The sequence below is a fragment of the Podarcis melisellensis genome (assembly GCF_964234715.1).
Source record: "Podarcis melisellensis genome assembly, chromosome: 8".
Taxonomy (NCBI): Eukaryota; Metazoa; Chordata; class Lepidosauria; order Squamata; family Lacertidae; genus Podarcis; species Podarcis melisellensis.
This window is the reverse complement of record NC_138540.1, coordinates 80,089,426-80,110,703: the sequence shown is the minus strand read 5'-3', so window position 1 is coordinate 80,110,703 and position 21,278 is coordinate 80,089,426. Positions and strand designations below refer to the sequence as shown.

The 21,278-nt window shown below is 48.0% G+C and overlaps 2 protein-coding genes and 1 long non-coding RNA gene across 5 annotated transcripts; 1 reads left to right on the top strand and 2 right to left on the bottom strand.

The window, feature by feature from the left end:
- Nucleotides 1-4,783: 4,783 nt before the first annotated feature.
- Nucleotides 4,784-15,554, bottom strand: DEDD2 (death effector domain containing 2). Its single transcript, XM_081922912.1, has 6 exons — nucleotides 15,403-15,554; nucleotides 13,768-14,427; nucleotides 13,248-13,358; nucleotides 12,819-12,947; nucleotides 6,771-7,166; nucleotides 4,784-5,656 (listed from the first exon to the last, which is right to left on the bottom strand). Exons 2-5 carry the CDS (start codon nucleotides 14,240-14,242, stop codon nucleotides 6,793-6,795), a joined length of 1,089 nt encoding a protein of 362 aa, XP_081779038.1. The 5' UTR covers nucleotides 14,243-14,427; nucleotides 15,403-15,554; the 3' UTR covers nucleotides 4,784-5,656; nucleotides 6,771-6,792.
- On the bottom strand, nucleotides 7,917-12,753 carry LOC309376511. Its single transcript, XR_014171228.1, has 2 exons — nucleotides 10,692-12,753; nucleotides 7,917-9,730 (listed from the first exon to the last, which is right to left on the bottom strand). It is a non-coding gene; the product is annotated as an uncharacterized lncRNA (long non-coding RNA).
- A 179-nt stretch (nucleotides 15,555-15,733) lies between the features above and the next one.
- Nucleotides 15,734-20,476, top strand: LOC309376509 (zinc finger protein 574-like). Of its 3 annotated transcripts, none has more exons than XM_081922911.1 (2): nucleotides 15,734-15,964; nucleotides 17,087-20,476. In XM_081922911.1, the coding sequence occupies exon 2, from the start codon at nucleotides 17,106-17,108 to the stop codon at nucleotides 19,701-19,703; it is 2,598 nt and encodes an 865-aa protein (XP_081779037.1). In that variant the 5' UTR covers nucleotides 15,734-15,964; nucleotides 17,087-17,105; the 3' UTR covers nucleotides 19,704-20,476. The 3 variants fall into 3 exon arrangements, with proteins under 3 accessions (XP_081779037.1, XP_081779036.1, XP_081779035.1); XM_081922910.1 differs by lacking the exon at nucleotides 15,734-15,964 and adding an exon at nucleotides 15,980-16,391; XM_081922909.1 differs by lacking the exon at nucleotides 15,734-15,964 and adding an exon at nucleotides 16,429-16,648.
- The last annotated feature ends 802 nt before the right edge of the window (nucleotides 20,477-21,278 follow it).

Here is a 21,278-nt window from a genome sequence, read left to right as displayed (position 1 = left end):
AAAGGTAAAGGGACCCCTGACCACTAGGTCCAGTCATGGCCGACTCTGGTGTTGTGGCGCTCATCTCGCTTTATTGGCCGAGGGAGCCGGCGTACAGCTTCCAGGTCATGTGGCCAGCATGACTAAGCCGCTTCTGGCGAACCAGAGCAGCACACAGAAACGCCATTTACCTTCCCGCTGGAGCGGTACCTATTTATCTACTTGCACTTTGACATTATTTCGAACTGCTAGGTTGGCAGGAGCAGGGACCGAGCAACGGGAGCTCACCCTGTCATGGGGATTTGAACTACCGACCTTCTGATCGGCAAGTCCTAGGCTCTGTGGTTTAACCCACAGTGCCACATGCTGTAAATAACTAAATGTCTACTCAGAAGAAAGCTGGATGAGTTTAGTGGGCCTTACTCCCAGGTAATAATAATAATAGTAATAATAATAATAATAAACTTTTATTTATATCCCACCCTCCTTGGCCAAAGTCAGACTCAGGGCAGCTAACATCAGATATATAACGTTAGTATAAAATCAAACAATAATTACCTCCTAAAAACAGGTCAAAATCAGAATAAAGTCTAATTAGCTGGCTTTCTGCAGGGTTAGGGTTGGGAACAGTAAGTCCTCATCGGCCCAATTGTTTACACTGATCTTATATGGGCCTGTGAGAATGCTGGGAGGCCTCTTTCATTCTAGTTCTTATACAAAAAGAAAAGGGGAGTCAGGCTGTGCCCTTACCAAAGTCCTGGTGGAACAACTCTGTCTTGCAGGCCCTGCGGAAAGATGTCAAATCCCGCAGGGCCCTGATCTCTTGTGGCAGAGTGTTCCACCAGGCCGGGGCCAAGGCCGAAAAGGCCCTGGCTCTGGTCGAGGCCAGCCTAATCTCTCTGAGGCCCGGGATCTCCAAGGTGTTATTATTTGCAGACCGTAAGGTCCTCCATGGGACATACCAGGAGATGTGGTCCCGTAGGTACGAGGGTCCTAGGCCGTATAGGGCTTTAAAGGTTAAAATCAGCACCTTAAACCTGATCCTGTACTCCACTGGGAGCCAGTGCAGCTGGTATAGCACTGGATGAATGTGATCCCACGGCGAAGACCCCGTAAGAAGTCTTGCCGCGACATTCGGCACCTGCTGGAGTTTCTGGGTCAGTTTCACGGGCAGCCCCACGTAGAGCGAATTACAATAATCAAGCCTGGAGGTGACCGTTGCATGGATCACAGTGGCAAGATCAGGGCGAGAGAGGTAAGGGGCCAACTGCTTAGCACGGCAGAGATGGAAAAATGCCGCCTTTGTTGTAGCTGCAATCTGCGTCTCCACAGAAAGTGAAGCACTGAGGATTATACCCAAACTCTTGACAGAAGGCGCTGGCACTAATTGCGCCCCCGCAAGAGATGGGAGTTGGGCCCCTAGCTCCATATTGTCCCGACCCAGCCAGAGGACCTCTGTCTCCAAAGGCTCCCACGCAGCCATCCAGTCACAGCTTCCAAACATCTAATCAGTGTGTCTGGGGTCAAGTCAGGTTGGTCGTCCATCAACAGATAGAGTTGGGTGTCATCAGCTTACTGATGGCAGGTCAGACCAAAACTCCGGGCAATCTGGGCGAGGGGGCACATAAAGATGTTAAAAAGCATTGGGGAGAGAATTGCACCCTGCCGCACTCCACACACCAAGGAGTGGTATGACGACAGCTCCTCCCCTAATGCCACCCTCTGTCCCCGACCAGAAAGGAAAGAGCGCAACCATTGTAAGACTCTGCCCTAATCCCCACGTTGGCAAGGCAGTGGTCCAAATGTTCATGATCGACCATGTTGAAGGCTGCTGACAGGTCTAAAAGGATCAGCAGCCCCGACCCGCCTCGATCCAGCTGCCTACAGAGATCATCTGTTAGGGCGACCAAAGCCGTCTCGGTCCCATGACCAGAACAAAAGCCGGACTGGAATGGATCCAAGGCCGATGTTTCATCCAGAAATCCACCAAGCTTTTCAGCAACTGCTGTCTCCATCACCTTACCCAGATATGGAAGATTCGAAACTGGGCGGTAATTGGATAGATCTGAAGGATCTAATGGTGTTTTCTTTAAGAGCGGACGCATCACTGCCTCCTTCAGCTCCCCTGGGAATGTCCCCATGCCAAGGGACAAATTAATGTCACCTAGGGGGGCCCGCACCTTGTCTGGACATGCTCCAATCAGCCAGGATGGGCACGGGTCAGGAGGGCAAGTGGTGGGCTTTCCAGCTCGGAGGAGTCTGTCCACATCAGCTGGGAATATCTGATCAAAGTGGTCCAATACTGGACCCAAAGACAGTCGAGGTAAAGGTGTGGGAGGCTATAGTGTTTTATCTAGGCAGCCAGGGCTTCTTCGGATGACAATATATTTTTGCACCAGGTCAGTGAGGACCACTTGCTTTTTAAAATTCTCCCACATATACAGAACTCCCTGTGCGCCTTTTGCAGATCCTCCAAGTGTCCCTATTTTCCAGGGACAGTCCCAGATTTACTGAAGTTGTCCCCGTTTCTGATTTGATCCCCAAATATCCCGCTTTTCTTTGACATCCCTATTTTCATTGAAGCAATATTGGAGGGTGCCGAGTTATCCAACCCCTGAGCCATCTGAAGGGAGCCCTGTATACGGAAGATTTTTTAATGTTTTATTATGTTTTTATATATGTTGGAAGCCACCCAGTGGCTGGGGCAAACCAGTCAGATGGGCAGGGTATAAATAGTTAATTATTTTTAAAGAATAGGACGTTCCTATTTTCATCAAAGAAATGTTGGAGGGTATGCTTTTCGACTGTTATCTGTAGGTTCCCTCTCTGTGTCAAATAACTGGAGTCAAATAAGTGTTCTTTACTTTTTACAATACGTACATGGAAGATGGATCTCCCTCTCTTTACAAACAAAACATTTAAATAGCAACCATTCAATCAGTAGGATGGGGTTGGGTCCACAGGAAGGTAACAAGGTTGGAAGGGGGTCACAGTCGGAAAAAGGTTGGGAAACATTGATCTAGTCTAAGCCCCTGCAACCAAATAATCTTTTGCCCAATGTGGGGCTCGAACTCACGACTCTTGAGATTAAGGTAAGTCTCATGCTCTGCCGACTGAGCTATCCCATCGGCAAATGTTTGCTCAGACCAGGGACTAGGTCAGGGGCTGAGAACCTGTGGTCCTCTAGATGTGGCTGGATTACAACTCCCATCATCCCTGCCCTTGGTCCCCCAGGCTGATGGAAGTTACATCTCAACCTATAGAGGGCGACAGGTCCCCCTGACGCTGCTACAGAGGGAAGTCTGTGACTCACCAACTTGGAGGAAGACCAGCTCAGGCCCTTTCTGCAACTCTCTGTGGTCTCATGGCCAGATCCTGATGGCACTTCACACATCTGAAATGGGCTCAGCTCTCTCTACTCTGTGAAAGCTCCTGCCATAATTTTTTTTCTTGAAGGTGCTGATGCTTGTGTTATTCCTTGCCTGTTCTGCCTAGCACACTTAGGACCAATGTCAGCGGCTGGCATCCTTAGGCAGCTGACAGGGCCCACAGCTGTTCCTGCCTAATGGAATCAGGTGGGGGGAAGGGAAAGGAGTAGAAGCCTCTGAAAGACTCGATTACGACAGGCATACATCCAAGTTGTTTGCGCAAGACATAAGCTGCGGGATCTCCCAAGTGGTGGATGGGAGTTGTCTGTCTTCATATCAAATACTGTATACACCTCTGCAAGATCTTGGTAACGATTTATAGGTCTAGAATGGTTTCGGAGTAGGGAAATACCAAACACACTGACATGATTAAGTTTGTTGACTAAAAAGAAGTGGGAGAGGAGGATCTGGGGCCTAAAGAGGGTGACACCAGGGGATAGTATGGTTTGATTTTGAGGCTTCTAAGCATGCTAAGAACTCCAGTTCCAGTTGAAACGCCGCCTTCAGCATTACATAAACAGCAGAAGGCAGAAAAACCTGATGTACTGGGCTATTGCCAGTTCAATTTCTTTGGCTGATGGCCGACATCTAAATGCCAAGGCATTTAGTAGAGAATCTTCAGTGTCACTGTATTCTGCCTTCCCTGGTAGCATCCACCCCCTTGGAATCTGGATAGCCAAGCCCGACAGCTGTACTTGCCTATTCTACATTAACAGATGATTTTTAATGTATTAGAGATAGGAGTCTGTGGCCGGTATCTGGATCCTCTGTATTCTAGTCTGCATTGTCAGGCAGTGGCAATGGGTCAGTTCATCTTACAAGTTAACCAGAAGGCTGATGGTTCAAGCCCACCCAGGGAAGGCTGTGGGCAGGATTCCTGAATTGGGGGGGGGGGGTTTGAACTAGATGGCCCCCTGGTTGCCTTCCAACTCTATGATACTACGGCTTCTATGACCAGGTCCTCAGCAAGACTGACTACTGACTCACCTAATTTTTGTCAGCTTGGCCAAAGACCACTAGGGGTACGCAAGGGCTCTTGGCTTCCTAAACAGTATGTCCCTCCCATCATCTCTCACAACTTCTCACTAATCAAGAATGGAGGAATTCATTCTAAATGTCCTTGCTCACCCTCCCCTTGCTCTTGGGATTGGCCTATCTGTTGTGTGGAAGGGTATAGGCCCTGCCCCCTTGCCAAACTAGTCACCTCAGTGAGTCTTGGGTGGCTGGGAACTCCCTTTGGCAGCAGGCATACCAGCCTAACTGCCTTTCCTTGTTGGACAGGGAACAAGATTTAATCACTACAGCAGCGACTGTAAGCCAGGACTCTCGTGTCTCAGCCTCTGATCCTGGTAAAACTGAAATATGAATCCAAGCAGTTGCAAATACTATTCTTTATTGACATTTGCAAATACAATACATTAAGAATCATTTGTCAAAAAAAGTCTTTTTATATATAAAAAAATACAACTTTTTAAATTACATGTTTCTGGCCTCTGGCCCTCCCACTGCAGTCAAGCAGTGTCCTCAGCTCAGAAATTCAACCAGAACGGGCTGCACCACCTTTTTTTGAACCCTATTATTTATATTATGTACAAATAGCCACAGAACTGACAAGTTCCCCCCCAAAATGACTCAAGTTTCCACTTCTATCATCATTGGCTCTCCTGCCATGGGACTTGGATGTATACTTAAGAATGGAAGCCCACCCCTAGATTCAGATTTGAAGGAAAATAGGTTATTTCTCTTTTTCCAGGAAAGTAGGCAACATAGCATGCCCTGCTACTGGCCTTAAGAGGTGTACCTGAAACTCTGCAAAATGAGAATGCTCTCCGCCTCTGCAAAAGAGGTCAAAAACACAAGTACTGGTAGTGAGCATGGTGCACATACCAACTTATTCCAAAAGGGTTTCAAAGCCCCTTTTTCTGCTTCATTATCAGGACTAAATGGCTCTCCAAAAGATGTCCCTTTCACTTCAAAATGAGGGATGCACGCTGAGTGGGTGCCTCTAGCCAAGCCCTACTTACACCTGAATGTCAATTAAGACCATTCCCAGTTGCTCTTTCAAAGCTTCAACCTATACAAGAGCAGCTGCGGCACAATTCTAACTCCCTGAAGTCCCATCGCTGTCAAGATCCAGCCCTGCCCCGCGACGGGACAAAGGTTCCTTGGCTAAAAAGAAATTTCCTTCCTGAAGTCTACATCCAATTCACGTAAGCCATGTGGTAATCAGGGAGTAAAAATGAAGTGCCCTGTGAGGAGAAGAAAAAGATTGAGAGTGAAAACCAGGATGGATGCCAACTCCATACGCATTTATGTTGTCATCCAGGCACCAGGAGGGCTGGTCCCACACCCAACCCCCAGAGATCCTTTGGGACTCTGTTCATTTGCTGACACCTGTGGGATTTATGCTACTGATACTCTTCTATTTTGGTTATTTTTTTCTGGTTAGAGGGCTTTAAGAAAACTCAACTTTCATAATTTTAATTTCTGTCAAAAATGTTTAAATAAAATATATATGGAGGATCCAAGTCTTGCTGAAAAAGAGCAGCAATGGAGCTAGCCCTTATATCAGTGGTGGCAAGCCTGTGGCACCCCAAATGTTGTTTGACTTCCATCAGTCTCAGCCAGAATGGCCAAAGTTTAGGGAGGAAGATGAGAGGTTCAGTCCAGCAACATCTAGAGGGCCCCAGGCTTCCCACCCTATCCTGCACCAATCAGTCAATAGAAGACCTGAGTCAGCAGGTTCTGGGAAACTGAACAAGTCTCAAAATTAGGACAAACACATATTGTTGCAGTGTAATTCAGTATCACTTGTGAAAATAGTTCAACTACAGAACATCTGAAATTGTCCTGGCAGAAAAACTGGCTTATTAGTTAAAAGCAAAGCTAAACTATTTGATTTTTACATTTATATGTATATGTGTGTGTGTATACATGTGTGTGGGTGTGTATACACACACACACACACACTTTATTTTATATGCAAATCAGGGACCTTTCCCCAAAACTTCAATATGGTGAAGTATAAACAAAAGGTTTCCTACATACATGCTTACTTACAGATGAAGGAGAAAATATGCTAAATGCATTACCTTCTGTTAGTAATTACAGGATGTAACTCTATTTTGGTTTTGTAGTTTGGAAATATAACTGTTCAACTGCCTTGAGCTAGTCTCTTCCTTAAATTTATTGAAGCACTGGACATCGCATGTCAACCAATACCCAGACAAAAAGCCCCTAACGCCACTTGCAAAATTAATCTTCTTGTTAAGCCAATGGGGCAAGATGACGGCTGACAAGTAGGGGGAAATGCTAAGTTTTCAGAGAGTGTGAAGACGACAGATACTAGTGGAGGGAACATACCTAAATTTCCTAGTAGCTAAAGTTACCAGGCCTGGGGAATAACGCTTTCCAGTAACAGACGGCGGCCCTCCTCATAATCATCTTCATCCACATTGACCAGCAGTCGGATAGCCTCCTGGCCCACGGCCTCTTTGAGAGAGTCCGTGATGAAAACCCCTTTCAGTGCCTCTAGCAGTGAGCCATTCATATAGTCGCTCCAGAAGGCATCAAGGTAGGACAGCTCTGAGAACTTGATGTCACAGATTATTGAGCCCAGGTCACGGGATTTGAGGATGGTGTTGGACTGCCCAAAGACATCAAACTGCCGCTCCAGATGGTTCTGCTTGTTTGACATCACATTCTGACGCAAGACAGGATCATGTTCACAGTATTCTGCACGAACACGGAGCCGGATGTCTGAGCAAGACACACAGAACAGAGAGAGAGAGAGAGAGAGAGAGAGAGAGGGAGGGGAAAGGAAGAGAAAGAGCGGCATTAGAGCTGGAGGTCGCAAACAGAGCACGCAGACAAACACACGGTCATGCAACAGTATTCCAGGGTTGGGCTGTTCAACAGCCATGAGCAGGTGCTGAACATCAATACCAACCAAGCTGAAGATGCAGACCACCTAAGACTCCTGAAGAGTTCAGGTTCCTTAAGATGGTCAGTCCCAGCAAGGGGTGTTCACTCTCGTTTTTGAAGTCTACCTTTGGCACAAAGTTACAGCTGAACTCCAATAATCACTTACTAAAAACATCTCAATTCTCACCCCAGAAACATTCCTCTAGTACTCCCCACCCCCACTAAATCATTCCTGTTGAGCTATCTGCACCAATCCTGAAAAGTCACCCACAATTCTTCAAAAGGCTTCCCGCCATTTTCAATCCAAAATCTTGGAAATAATTTTTCCAAGTTAATATATCTTGTTGTTATGTGACGGCATTATCATACTGGACCACTGCTTTATTAAGGGCCATGAGCCATTCTTGACTTGGAAGGGGAAGCGACTTGGGGAGATCCTGAACTAAAGCTAACTACTGACAGCCAGCTGGACTCTTTGGCAGGAAAAACTTGAAATTTTAGCTAATTCAGTTCTAGCCATCTCGTGAGTGATTTGCTGCAACAGACGTGTACTACCATGCTCTAGATGCCCCAGCAATTACTGAAGTTCAGCTGTAACTATGGACATTGGGCAGGTTTGTGTTTTGTTCAGTTGCCCAAAGTATTATCAGCATTGTAGCCAAAAATTTAAAAGGTTCAAGAGGGAGGGAGAAATGGAACAAATACAGAGTAGGATATGTTTTAAAAAATGAGGCAGGTGGTGTATTACATACGCTCAACAAGGCCGTCAGCTTTAATTTCTCTGTGTCTTGTGGTCATCACCTGTAGAAGCATTAACTCAAAGTGCAGTCACAGCCCTTTACCAGCAACTTTGTACGGCCTGGAGCCCACACCCACCCCTACGAGTTAGCTACAAGGCAGCTTTTTGGTAGCCGGTTGCTAGTTTTCAACCAGCATGACAATTAGAACCCCTCTTTCCAGATGGGCAACAGCAGAGCTGTGCAACAAATTGAATTTGACAATTGTCCATGTAAGAAAGCCTAGAGCTTATACTAAGAGCAGTGCCATTTCCACCCCAAAATAAACAATGTACTGTAAAACTTGAGTAAGGAACAGATGCCCACAATTTCTCTTTACATTGTACACCAGCAACTGCTTTGCCTTGATAGGGCAGCACATTAAGAGCTCGGCTGTAGGACCCACTGGAAACCTTTCTCACATTCCAACCACAAGCTCCCACCCAATATGCTATATGCAGAGTAACTGAGAGGTTTCATTTTATTGGTACTGTACTCAGCTTAAGATATACAACTTTTGCATCCATGGTTTGGCATACGATTTCATCTAAATACCCATCCCACCCACTTTCCAATATAAACAGTTCTCTGAAGAATGATAGCAGCTGTCAGAGTTGGCATCAACATACTGGCACCTCTTGCGTCAGTTATGTCTCACTTAAGTGCCTGGAGGGCTCTTCCTCCCCCAGGACAGGATAAAAGCCTCAAATTATTGACCACGGGGAGGGGGGAATCCACAGCTTTTATTTCAAAACAAGCAGGATGTACATCAACTGCAAGACTGTGGGGAGAGTGTTTCTGCACAACTCAGTTGTACAAGGTGGTTAATTGTTCCATGGCCATGCTCAGCCAGTAGTAATGCAAGCCCTGAGCAGCTGCATCTAATTAGACACTTGACCTATATAGGCAATAATGAAACCAACTGAGGCAGCACAAACAACATGGTACCCACCCAACCCTCCACTTTCAGGCCCCAGTCCCAGTGAAATAATCCCACTGTGGTTTCTGTTTGGAAGTATAGACAGCTTCAAAACACGCCACTGAGCCACATACTGTAGAGGCTTCTGCCAATGTCTTTTCCCAAGTTTGAATCACAGTAACAAGAGTGAAGAAGCCTCCAAGTTAATTACCACTAAAGTAGGATGGTTTCAGAGATTGAGGCCTGTCACCTCATCATCCATGCAACCCTTTAGTGTGTGTTCAGCATTAGAATTAGAAAACTCAAGTTATCAGTTTTCCAGAAAAGAACTGGGAACAGCATAGAGTACCAATTCAATTCAATATACTACATTACCCCACCCACCTTTGACACACATATTTACAGGCCAGCAAAACCCATTACAGACAATGTTAACCGTGCAAAAATGCCTCCATTGTGCAGAAGGCAACAAGTCCCAGAGTCCAAGGCAGTGTCCCTCACAGCTTGTTTAACAAGAGCGCTGCAGGGTCCAGATGCAGGTCGCTTCTAACATAGGAGAAGCGGTGAAGAGGCAGCTGAAATAATCATGAGGGCCACACTTAAGTTTTTGCTTTTTTTAGTTTGTCTGGGTATTTTTGCCAGTGTCTGGTACTTGGCCCGCTTGCCTGGGCCAATACTTATGCTTTTCCAGGGATGAATTTCAACTGTGGACCGAGAGAAACATGGTTCAAGACTTTTAGCACATGGCAACATCAAGAAATCATTCTGAGATTCAATATGGCAAAAGAACACAAAATGGTGTGAAAACCCTGGCCTCACTTCTAGGTAAGTTGATAAAGAGCGACTGCTGCAGATACCAGACACAACATGGGAATTCTCACTGCAAGGACACAGGGTGCATGTTCTTGCTTATTCCTGACAACCACCAAATGGCATATGTATCAATGCAGGTTAACATTCATTGTGCTGACAGATTTATCATGAGAGAAATAACCAAGCAATGCAAGTGGATTTTGAAGTGTGGAAGATTTTAGAACTATTAATTGTTAGCAGTTCATCCATCAATGATAAATGTTGACCAGCTAGAGGAAAAACTGTCCAAGAAAACTGATGGAAGCATCTGGAGGACAGGTAAAGTAGTTAAGGGAATGTTTATGCCCTAAGGAAAAAGGATTAACAGGAGCCCAGGATGATTCCATAGCAGCTCTTAATGGCCTGATATCTGCAGCAGTAGCTATTAACATAACTAAGGGATCACGTGATATGGGAGCTATTTGCTTTTCTATCTAGTAGAGCAAAACCTTTAATTGACTGGCACTTGAGACATCAGCTGATGACTGTCCCACAAGAGGCACAGTCCTCATAGCTTTAATACCCCCAGCCTGTTTATATCACTCTGCTGGAGGTTTGCAGCATATGCCCCCTTACAGTGCCAGTTTTGAGTGGCTCTGTACACGATTACAATCCCAGGAGCTGCCAGTGCAGCCTTGTCCCCACTGACCATGAGAATAGCCAACATGCCTTTACAAATTGCCTGTTTGAGAGGCTGGCATGCAGGGTGGGCTGCCTGTGATTCCTCTGGAAATAGGTAACTCAGCACACATTTAAACACAGATTTGCTTTCACATAGAACTGGTGGAAATCTGGGTGCATGGATTCATTTACCTTTGCGAGACCATTCTGTGAGGAGTGCACAAGAGAGACAGAGTCTCTTTATCATCAACTTTTGCTTAGTAACCTGGAATTTAAATGGTGGATTGAGAAAGAATTGGCAGAAATCAAGCAGCAACAAAAAAAAGAGATCATTTGGGGGTTTGTATGCTCTTTTTCAGTAACTAAGCTCTAGCTTCTGCAGGCTGAAATAGCTCAGGAGGTTGCAAACTGGAAAAGGAGATCAGTTTCAAACTCCCAAGCTTAGGTGTGCAATTCAGAAGGGTTATAAAATGCAGAGCTTATTTCAGAAGCAGCTGCCTGGAAAACAAGGGTCAAGCTCTGCCCCAGTGAAGCAAGGCAACATCATCAAGTATACAGGCAACAATCTAGTGTTGAATGGAGCTTACAGTTTGATCCTTGCACCTACCCGGCAGAAGCCTTATAGCTGCACCTTGAAGTTGCAGTTTTGACACTCATTGTATTATTTTTGAACCTTCTTCGTTAGAACCCATTGCCTGTAAATTGGTCAGATGGTAAGACAAGTGTTTTTGTGCATTCGCTTTTGTTTCATTTGCATTGCACTGACACAAAGACAATAGCACATTGAGCTATGTAGGGATCCTACACCAGCCCCTAGCACCCACCTGCTGAGTGAGAGCAGCTTCAAATGTTATGTGCAACACAGTGCGTTTCTGGGTAAGAAAACTGTAAACACTGTGTGTGTGTTGTCAAATCGATGTTCACAGTTTCCCTATACAGAACATCTCTCCATACAGCAACATGTATCTGAAGCTCTAAGTTAGAAAAGGGTATATGCTGGCGTTAGAAATAGACATTCAACACTGAACTGAAAATCAAGCCAGAAATTTGGATATAATTCACTTAACTGAGTTTTAATATGAATTCAGAGGCGAGTGGGATTTAAGAAAAATCCAGTTTGATGGGTTGATGTTACAGACCAAGGCAGGAGAATTAACCCCTTTCAAAAGTCAGATACAGAACCAGTGCGTAGTATAGTGTGCTATAAAATAAACATGCAAACTCAACAAATGAGTCTAACAGAAAGATGTACAAGGCTCTCCAGGAAATATTACAGCTATATGTTACTGGTGAGCACGGACAATTTTGGAAACAACTTAAGAATGTGGACAAGTCATTCATAAGTTTGACCACCTCTTAATACTATTCAGTGCCAGAGCTGTGGCACTCGTGACTCCCTTGCTCGGGAATCGTACTTTCCGAAGATAACTAGCTTCATAATCCTCAAAATAGTTTTATGTTATTCTATACAAAATTATGTGCCGCACATCAAAAATCTCCAGAACCTCATTGTTCTGAAGAATTCACTGAATTAATTGGAAATATATAATTTCAGCAAAAGTTGAATTTATTTTTAATTGGAGATGACTGAAGCAGAAAAATGGCAACTACCATGAATGAAACTACCTCATGTTATAGGGCATGATGTGTTTTGTTATTACAAAAAATAACATCAGAGTAGCTAAACCAGTCTCTTTCCAAAACCAGCATATCACATGTAATGGTGTACTGACATTAACAGCCTCCACCATCCCTCCCAGCAACTTGTGCCAAGGGATTAGTAGTCTGAAGGCATCCTTTCCTCATTTATAAAGCTTTCTTATGTTGCTCTCAGAAAATTCTGCCTGAAGGGCAGGGTATGTAATTGAAGTAGTAAGTAAACAGAGCTGGACCTTCTAGAGCACTATCAATAAAATAGGTACCGAACAGAACCCTGGGAATTGAAGACAACATAACAAGGAGTGGGTTAGAACCTTCCCACCCTCACCCCAAAGAGGGGGCCAAAGCTCCCATTCCCCAACTGCACTGGAATGAAGTCCTATTGCCAGATTTGTACAGAAATTAATAGTGCAAGCCAAAACTCAAGTTCACTGACATAGAACAAAACTGACAGCACTGCAGCTACATATATATATTTTCCTCCCCCCAACCTTTTTCCCATTTGGCTCCAGCCAGAGAGAAAATGAATCACTGATCAAACCCTTAACAGAAACCAAGCTGCTAATGAGCATTTTAGAATGGTTTCATGGCATTATAAAAATACTTTGTTCAAATCAAGGGCGCCCCCGGAAAAAAAGCACATGCAAGGCTGACACCTACCACAGGTGACTTTCGTGGGAGTTTGGACCTCCTGCATTGGAGCATTAGTTGATTTAGCTCCCCGCCGCCTGCGGGAAGTAGACTTTGACCGGCCTCTGCTTACTCGCTTCCTTTTGCTCGTATTGGAGCCTAGAGAGAAAAAGCCGGGCATAGGCAATTATTTACACCAAAGCCTGGCAAGGAAAGCTCAGATTCCATACAGCTACTGCTCCTAACCCCCTCCCTCCAAATCGGATATCAAATGCAAACTATTTAAATTGCTGCCTTTCATCGGGGAGAAGTTATAAACTAGTAAAAATGTATCCACAATTGTAGCAGACAAGACATAAAACAGCTACGTAAAAACTGATGGCATTGTATATTTACTACGCAAAAGGGATGAAACCATACACCTCCCCGCCACCCCCGCAAGCTGTACAACTCACACACCTGTCTCCCACTGATCATTTCGAGGCTCTGCAGAGGCTGAATTGAGACAGTTGTCCATCTGCCGGTCGGATGAAAGGACAGATGGTCCATAGGTGTATCTCTCAGGAGAAACTATGTTTTTTTTTAAAAAAAATCAAAAGGTAGACACTATGTCAACTGGGAAAAACAGTTCTAGAATCAACATCAAACCTGTCAAATCAGTTCATAAGTGCCTAGAATCAGAATATTCTGAGCTAAGCAATAGCAGACATAATACCATAAAGATATCCACCCCCCTATCTATTGCTAAAATTCTGGCCAGAAAGCTGAGTTGGAAGCTAGGATTATGTCCATTCAAGAAAGAACTTTATTTCACTCAATTCAGCCAGGAAGTCAAAGTTAATGACACTGGATTGTATACAATGTTAGTCTTTCTCAGAGTATATTCACTGAAATGAGTGACTTGGGTCCACTAATTTCAACCGATCTATCTCAGAAAACAGATACTACCCACTTGCTCTCTACTTTTCTGGCTCAGTACCTGTACGCTGCCTTTTCAGAGTGACATATGGCAGCAGATCATGCCTTGTCAGTACTCTCAGGAGCTGCAGAAGCTGCACGAAGTTGGTTTCATCACATTTGCCCCTCCTCTCTAGCTCCAGGAGCAGTTGTACACCATTCTTGGGCAGTTGCCTCTGAGCAGCAACTTCAAGACTACCATCAGTCTTGCCCAAGCTACATCGCCATTGATTTTTCCTCTTCCAGCTCTCCAGCACAGGTGAGGTAGTCTCAGAACCACTCTCTTCTGCTGCTGCCACAGCCCAAAGGGCAGGATCCAATGGGTGAGTCCAAGGCTGTGTCTCATCCAGAAGGAAAGAGAGTGCATCCATGTCATTCTCTGTAAGCTGGGAACCAATGACCTCAAACATTCGATGCAGGGAAATCATCCCATAGTACTCTAGACATTCTTCCTCCTCCCATATGTGGGCAAAGATTGGCCTTCTCATGTCAGCCATATGGAGACACTAACCCCAAGAGGGATTTACTGTTATGAGCTAACAGAACAGAACAGATGTGCTGTGCTCTGAACACCACAGGAAAGAGACACGTTTTGGCAGGCTGTGTACGATTATAATACGTTATAAGAGAGCCGGGAAAATAGAGGTCTTGAGGAAGGATCCCAACACTGCTCCACAAATGCCTGTAAAAGGAGAAATGGGGATGATTAGGGCATACCACTTTGCCCCACCCTAAAAAGCTGCTTAAGAGGCAGAACACACACAGAACAACACAGATAAAACGTTTCTAATTCTGCCACGAGTCCCAGCCAAAAGAGGGAACATGCAATGTGGAAGGAGCAAAGATACAGGGGAGAAAATCCTCTCTCAAGGCCGCTGCCGTGGCTGCCTCCTCCAGAGGATGCAGGGCCCAAAATGCGCCACAAGATGGCAGCAGCGGCAGCAGCAGCCACAGGACGCAGCAGTCTCCCCTCCCCCTTGTCACAAGGGCAAGCACAAACCAGCCCGAGGTGTGTGTGGACGAGCCCCGTGCCTGCGGCTCAGCCCCATCTTGGCGTGCGCAGTGACCGCCCCTTCTCCATCCAAACGCCCCTCCCCCCACTATCCCACTCAGTCAAGGCTCCGCCCCCTATTTGCATAAACTGTCCCTCTGAGAGCGGGGGAGGGGCTCCTCTGGGCGTGGCTTCTCCTCCCCTCCTCCCACCGATGTTGTTGTTTTTCTCTCGCCTGCTCACACCGCAGCCGCAATTACGTGTCCTTTTACCTCTCCATGTTTTCGCGAGGGCATTTCTGGGAGTCCCCTCCCCCCACCACACAGACGAGACTCTTCCCCCCCCCGGCTCTTCACATACACACCTCCCCCCCCCCGCCTCCTTCAAGTATTTTTCCGCCCTCGTCGCCTCACAGCTGTTCCCCTTTTCGACGCTCCTCTGCCTCCCTCGCCTATATTCTCTTGCCGGCCCCCCAAGCCCCGTTTCCCGGTTTCCCTCAGGGAAAAACGGCGTCCTCAGCCGTCGTCCCCCCCACCTTCCCCTCAAAGCCGCACCACAGAACCCGCCTCGTTCCCTTCCCCCTGCCAGCATTCCTATCCCAAACCCTTTTCTCTACCCGGCCCCCAAAATAAAAATAAATCCCACACACGAATAAATCCCCCTCACCGGGTCTTCCTCCGCCGATACAGCCAGACGGCGCCGCCGTTCTGATCTTTCTGGTAGCTTCGACACGACTGCGCCTGCGCCAACCGAACCTCAAACGCAGGGAGGGTTCTTTCACCCACCTCACCCGTCGCGCAGGCGCCCGGGCTGTCAAGCGTCTTCCACTCCCCCACCTGGCGTCGCAGGATCCCAGGCTGCGCACGCGCAGACCCTGCCGCCCGTCCTAATAACCGCCGGCGGCGGCGCGTGCGTCGCCTTCCCCTGGCTCACGCGGACAGCCCGCTGGTGTCCTCGTGACCCACGTGCGGGGGAGGAGCCTCCTTTGAGGGGGAAGAATCTCAACGGCGGCGGCAAAAGCAACGGCAGACCTGATAAATTCTTCTCGCTCGCAGCCGGCTCTTTGCGTGACGGCTTAATCCAGCTGATTGGGTGGTGTGGTGTAGTAATTGAGGGCGGCTTTGCGCTATAAGCGCAGCGCAGCTCCCCCTACTCGCCGCCTCTCCCTCCCTCAGACTAATGTTTACGTAAACGGGACGTGGGGTGTCAAGGAGACGGCGCTGATTGCGTAAGCGAGGGAATGGGAGGATAGGTCGATGCGGCTGTGACAGGAGTTACGTAACATGCGTAGGGAGAAGAGGGAGGCGGGGCGGCAAAGCGCAGTACTGTCTCCTCGTGACTGGGCGGGCCTAGAGAGCCGCTAATACGCTCCTCTTGCCTCCCTCCTGAATGGGCGCCTCTCGCCCCGCCTGTGCTTGCCGGCCCCACCTGAGGGCGGGCTGGCCTTGACGTCACCGAGCCGCTGGAGCCGAACCGCCCCCTTAGTATCGAGGCAGCTGATTGGCTCCCCAGCGTTTGCGGGGGAGTCAATGAGAGGGCGCGGTGCAGCCTAGGCCAAGCAGGGCCTGTGTGAGGAGACTGAGAGAGATTGAGAGCAGGCAAGAGGGCGGGCGAGGAAGCAGCGGTGGCAGGAGTGGGCCAGGCCCACGGGCCGGGTGAGTGTGGCGTTCCTCCCACCACCCGAGCCCCCCGCCCCCTCTCCCTCCTGGCGGCATTGCAGTGAATTCGGCACAGATCTGTGGGGCCAGAGGCCCCTCCCGCATACCAGCAACACCCCACAGGGCCGCCCCTTCACCCCTTTAAATGGCCATAGCAGTGGCACTGAAAGGAGGGCGACAAGGAGCTCCTGAAGGGTTATGTGTAAAACTCTCTCAGGATCGCCTGGGGTTGACACCAGTTTTTTCCATTCCTGGTATGATCTCTTTTCTCTGCTGTTTAGGTACTTCTGCATGCCGCAGCAGACGTCTCCCTGCTCTTTTTGTTCTTCATTTGTTCTTTTTGTACCTCCATTATAGGAACTCATATGGTGCTATGCATGACTTTTCTCCCTTTATCCTCCCAGCAACCCTGCAAGAGGCATTAAAATAATACACCTTATCAAAATGCCCACTATTATTTACTACACAAAGACACTCCTAATCTCTTACCTACTTTTCCTGTTATTCCCTTATCTTTCTTAAGACATGATGGTGTCTTCCAAAAATTAATATTCCTTTCCTGTTTTTATTTTTTTATTTTAGGCCGAAACAACTATCCATTCATACACAGTGTTCAAACACTGATTTCCTCTTTTCTTTTATAATCTGTCATGGTACTTTAACTCACCTTGGTTTTTCTCTCCACCTTGCAGGCGAAAGCTTGCAGTTACCATGGAAGAGGAACTGCCTCCCTCTTTGTTCTTCCAGCATCAGTACATGTGCTCGGAGTGTGGACTCCTCTACAATACTTTGGAGGAGGTACTGATCCACCATCAGAGCCATCTAGGTGAGCCCTATGAGCCTGAAGCTGCTGCCACTGTTGTAGACACAGGGCCCCAGCAGGATAACCGTTATCAGTGCCTGGAGTGTGGCTGTGTCCTGTGGTCACCTGACGAACTGCTAGCCCACCAAGAAGTGCACCCCAGAGAGGTGCCAACCCGGCCTCAGCCTCCACCAGCTACCAGTGGACAGATCCGCTACCAATGCAATGAGTGTAATGAACTCTTTCCTTCTACCAGCCTATGGCTAGCACATCGCCAAACACACCAGAAACAAGAGGCTTCACCTGAAGCCCCCCTGTCAGCCCCACCAACCTCCCAGCCATCTCCCTTGCCTCCTCTCCAATCATCTGTTCCACCACCTTCCCAGCCAGCCTCCCCACCAGCCTCTCAGGCATCCCTTCCATCACCTCCTCAGCCAACTCCACTCATGCATCCCTATGAGTGCTCAGAGTGTTCTTGCCTCTTCCCAACTCCTGAGGAGCTGCTGGACCACCAGGGTGAACACTTTACTGAGATTGAGAAAGAGAGCAGTGAGCCATCTGAAGCAGCAGCTCAGGAGATTTGCAGTCAACGTGTTTCCCCGCTGCCATGCCCTGAAGAACCCCCTGCTGTGCCTCCACCTGCTCAGGCCTTCTGTTGCAGTGAGTGTAAGCAGGCCTTTGGGACAGTGGAGGCGCTGCGGAGACACCAGCAGGAGCACACGGGGAGCAGTGAAGAGTTTCTTTGTGGCGAGTGCCAGCGTGGTTTCACAACAGCCAAGCGGCTGTTGGCTCACCAGCGAGTTCACGTCGATGGCACATACGAATGTCCCAACTGCAACAAGATATTCAAAAAGGCAGCATCCCTTGAGCAGCACATGCGCATCCACAAAGGTGAGGCACTCTACCTCTGCGTGGACTGTGGGCTTGGCTTCTCTACTGAGATGACGTTGATCATGCACCGCAAGAGCCATACAGCCAATCCCCTGCACCGCTGCCACTGTGGCAAGACTTTCAGCAACATGACCAAGTTCCTTTACCATCGGCGCACACATGCTGGCAAGAGCGGCATTCCACCTACTCGTGGGGCGGGGGATCAGGCACCCAGCCAGCCTCCTGAACCAGCACCCAGTGACAGAGAATCAACTGTAAATGGTTCAGCTTCCCCTGCCGTCGCTGCCTCCTCCCTGCCAGGGACATCAGTGGAAGTGCCCAGTGCTGGGTTTCTGTGCCCTCAGTGTGGAAAGGCATTCTCCACCCACATCCGGATGGTGCGGCACAAACGGGTGGTGCACGTTCTGGAGCGCAAGCACAAATGCCCCACCTGTGGCAAAAAGTTCAAGAAGCTGGTACATGTGCGGAACCACATGCGGACACACACTGGTGAAAGGCCCTTTCAGTGCTCTGAGTGTGGCAAGACCTTTGTCTCCCAGGCAAACTTAGCGCGGCACCATGTGACGCACACTGGAGAGCGCCCCTACCAGTGCCAGGTGTGTAATAAGCGCTTCACCCAGTCCTCTAATCTTCGCCAGCACCGCCTCTTGCACATGGCACCTAACGGAGAGGGGCCTCACTCCTGCGAAGACTGTGGAGTAGCCTTCTCCCGAGCCCATCAATTGGCTCTGCACCGGACTGTGCATACGGGGTGTTTGCCCTTTCCTTGCCTAGAATGTGACAAATCCTTCCCGCGCCGTCGCCTCCTGGAACTGCACCGGCTCAGCCATTCTGGGCATGAGCCTCACCGTTGCCCGGATTGTGGGGCTCTCTTTGTTACGGCTTCCAAGTTGCAGGAGCACCGCTGCGCTAGGCGCCGCGACCAGGCGACTCTGCAGTCCTTCCTCTGCATGTCTTGTGGCAAGTACATGGGCTCGTTGGCCAAGCTGGCGCTACACCAGCTAGTACATTCGGGCCAGCGCCCTTACCCTTGCCCACTCTGTGGGAAAGCCTTCACCACCCCCAGCGGGCTGAGCCGACACCAACAGCGCCACGCTGGCCTGCGCCCCCACAAGTGCTCTGTTTGTGCCAAGACTTTCGTGGCAGCCTCTGGGCTTCAGCTGCACCAGCGTATCCACACAGGAGAACGCCCTTTCCCCTGCCCCGAGTGCGGTAAGGCGTTCCGGCAGGCTACCCACCTGCGGGAGCACCGGCGCCTTCACACCGGTGAGCGCCCCTACCGCTGCCCAGACTGTGGCAAGTCTTTTGTGCAGTCCATGCACCTTGCTGAGCACCGGCGCATCCACACTGGGGAGCGCCCCCACCCCTGCCCAGTCTGCCCCAAGACCTTCAAGACTCTTTCCAACCTGCGAAGTCACCGCAAGACTCACACAGAACTGGCTTCTAGTCAGGAGGCGCTCCAGTCTACAGGGTCTCTCGTGGCTACTGGCCAGCCCACCCAGATTATCATGTGCACTGAGTTTGGGGAGGCTATTGCTATCATTGAAAGCACTGAGCACCTCCCCTTGGTAGAAACTATAGAAATCTACCAGACGACGCTAGAAGGCAACATTTAGGTGGCTGCCTTTGTTCAGGGACTAAGCAGCCACAGTCTCTTCTTTTGTTCAAGGGCTCTGTGCAGGTCAGCAGGAGGGAGAGTACTGCTCCCTTTCCTCCATGCATCAGTTTAGCATGGTCTACAGGTGACAGAGCCTGCAGACCAATCTCAGTGCCCTGATGCAATCTGTTCAGTTTTGTGGTGGGACCTGGCTTGTAGCCTCACCTGGAGGTTTCTTGAGGCAATGCCTTTTTTGTGTGCAGCGGGCAGTGCTGTGGAATGGCGTCAGATTGCTTGTCTCTGCCACAACTTACATGTTTATTGTAAATTAAAGCAAAAAGTTCTGTTGTACTGTTAAATTATTCCTGTTGTGTCTCTGATTATGAGACTCTAGGAATGTGCCTGCCTGCTGCTAGCTTGTCTGTAAAATTCAACTCTCTAGTAGTGTTCATCCACTCCCAGGAAATAGATGGCATCATTTCCTGTTGATCAGAGAGCAATGAAAGCAAAGCCTTTGCTTTTCATGATGAAGTACTGTTGCCTGATTTTGATAGTGGGAAAATACCTCTTTGATAATTTTACAGAAAGAAGGGTTGACACATGCAGCTCCTCTCACCAGATAGAGACATGTTTGTTAAAACTCCCTTCTGTGCAACAGGTTGACCCTACAGGGTCTCTGTTTCGTTTTGAAGATGTAACCCTTGCTGAAGGTCTGATCCAGTTTTAATTTTTTTCTTAAATAAAAGTGGGGGAATGGGACCAATATCTTGTTTAGGTAACTTGGGGTATCTCGATCAATTTGAATTTGTCTTTTTTTACTTCAACTACTGGTAGGAATCCTCGATTTTAGTTTCTTCTAAGATGTTTTTCAGGGCAGAAGATAGCAGCATAGGGGGAAAGGAAGCTGTTGCTTTTGTAGCCCTGAACATTCGCCAGGAAACTTTGTTTGTGCTGAGTGGGTCTTTCTAGGAACAGCCGTTTACATCACCACTGTGAAAGAGGTAGATCTACAGACTGGTTCCTTTAGCTATGTTTTACAGAGCTTTTATCTGTACAGGAAGGGTAAGATTAGTTAAGGATACCTCATTTTTCTTCCAGAAATACGTGGCAATACTTCGAGTATTTGTAACCTTACTAGAACAAACATGCAAAGGAGACTGACCTCTGATACGAAAGTTGAGTGTATCACTATTTTCAGTTAATGGCAAACATGCCTGAAATATAGCAGCAAACCTGTGGTATTTTTAGAGGAAAACCAGTCCAATTGCAGTAACTGTAATCAAGTTACACAGCTGCTCTTTGGCTAGTGCAGAGCCCCGTGTGTTATGTACACTGTACAGAGAGGTTCAGGTTTAACCTTAGCTGGTAAATATTCACATGGAGAGTTCTTAAAATTAGCTGCAGCCGCAGGATAGCCTTTGAAAGGTCTTTAGCCACTTGCAGTTAAGGGAGGGAAGGAGGGGAGAGTCTTAAGACTACTTTGGAAAGCAAGTGTTGGTTCATGCTTGCATTGTTATAAGTCACAGAACACACTATAGAGCCATCCTTCCACTGTCCCATTTACTGCAGAGTGGAACATACCCAGAGCCTTTTG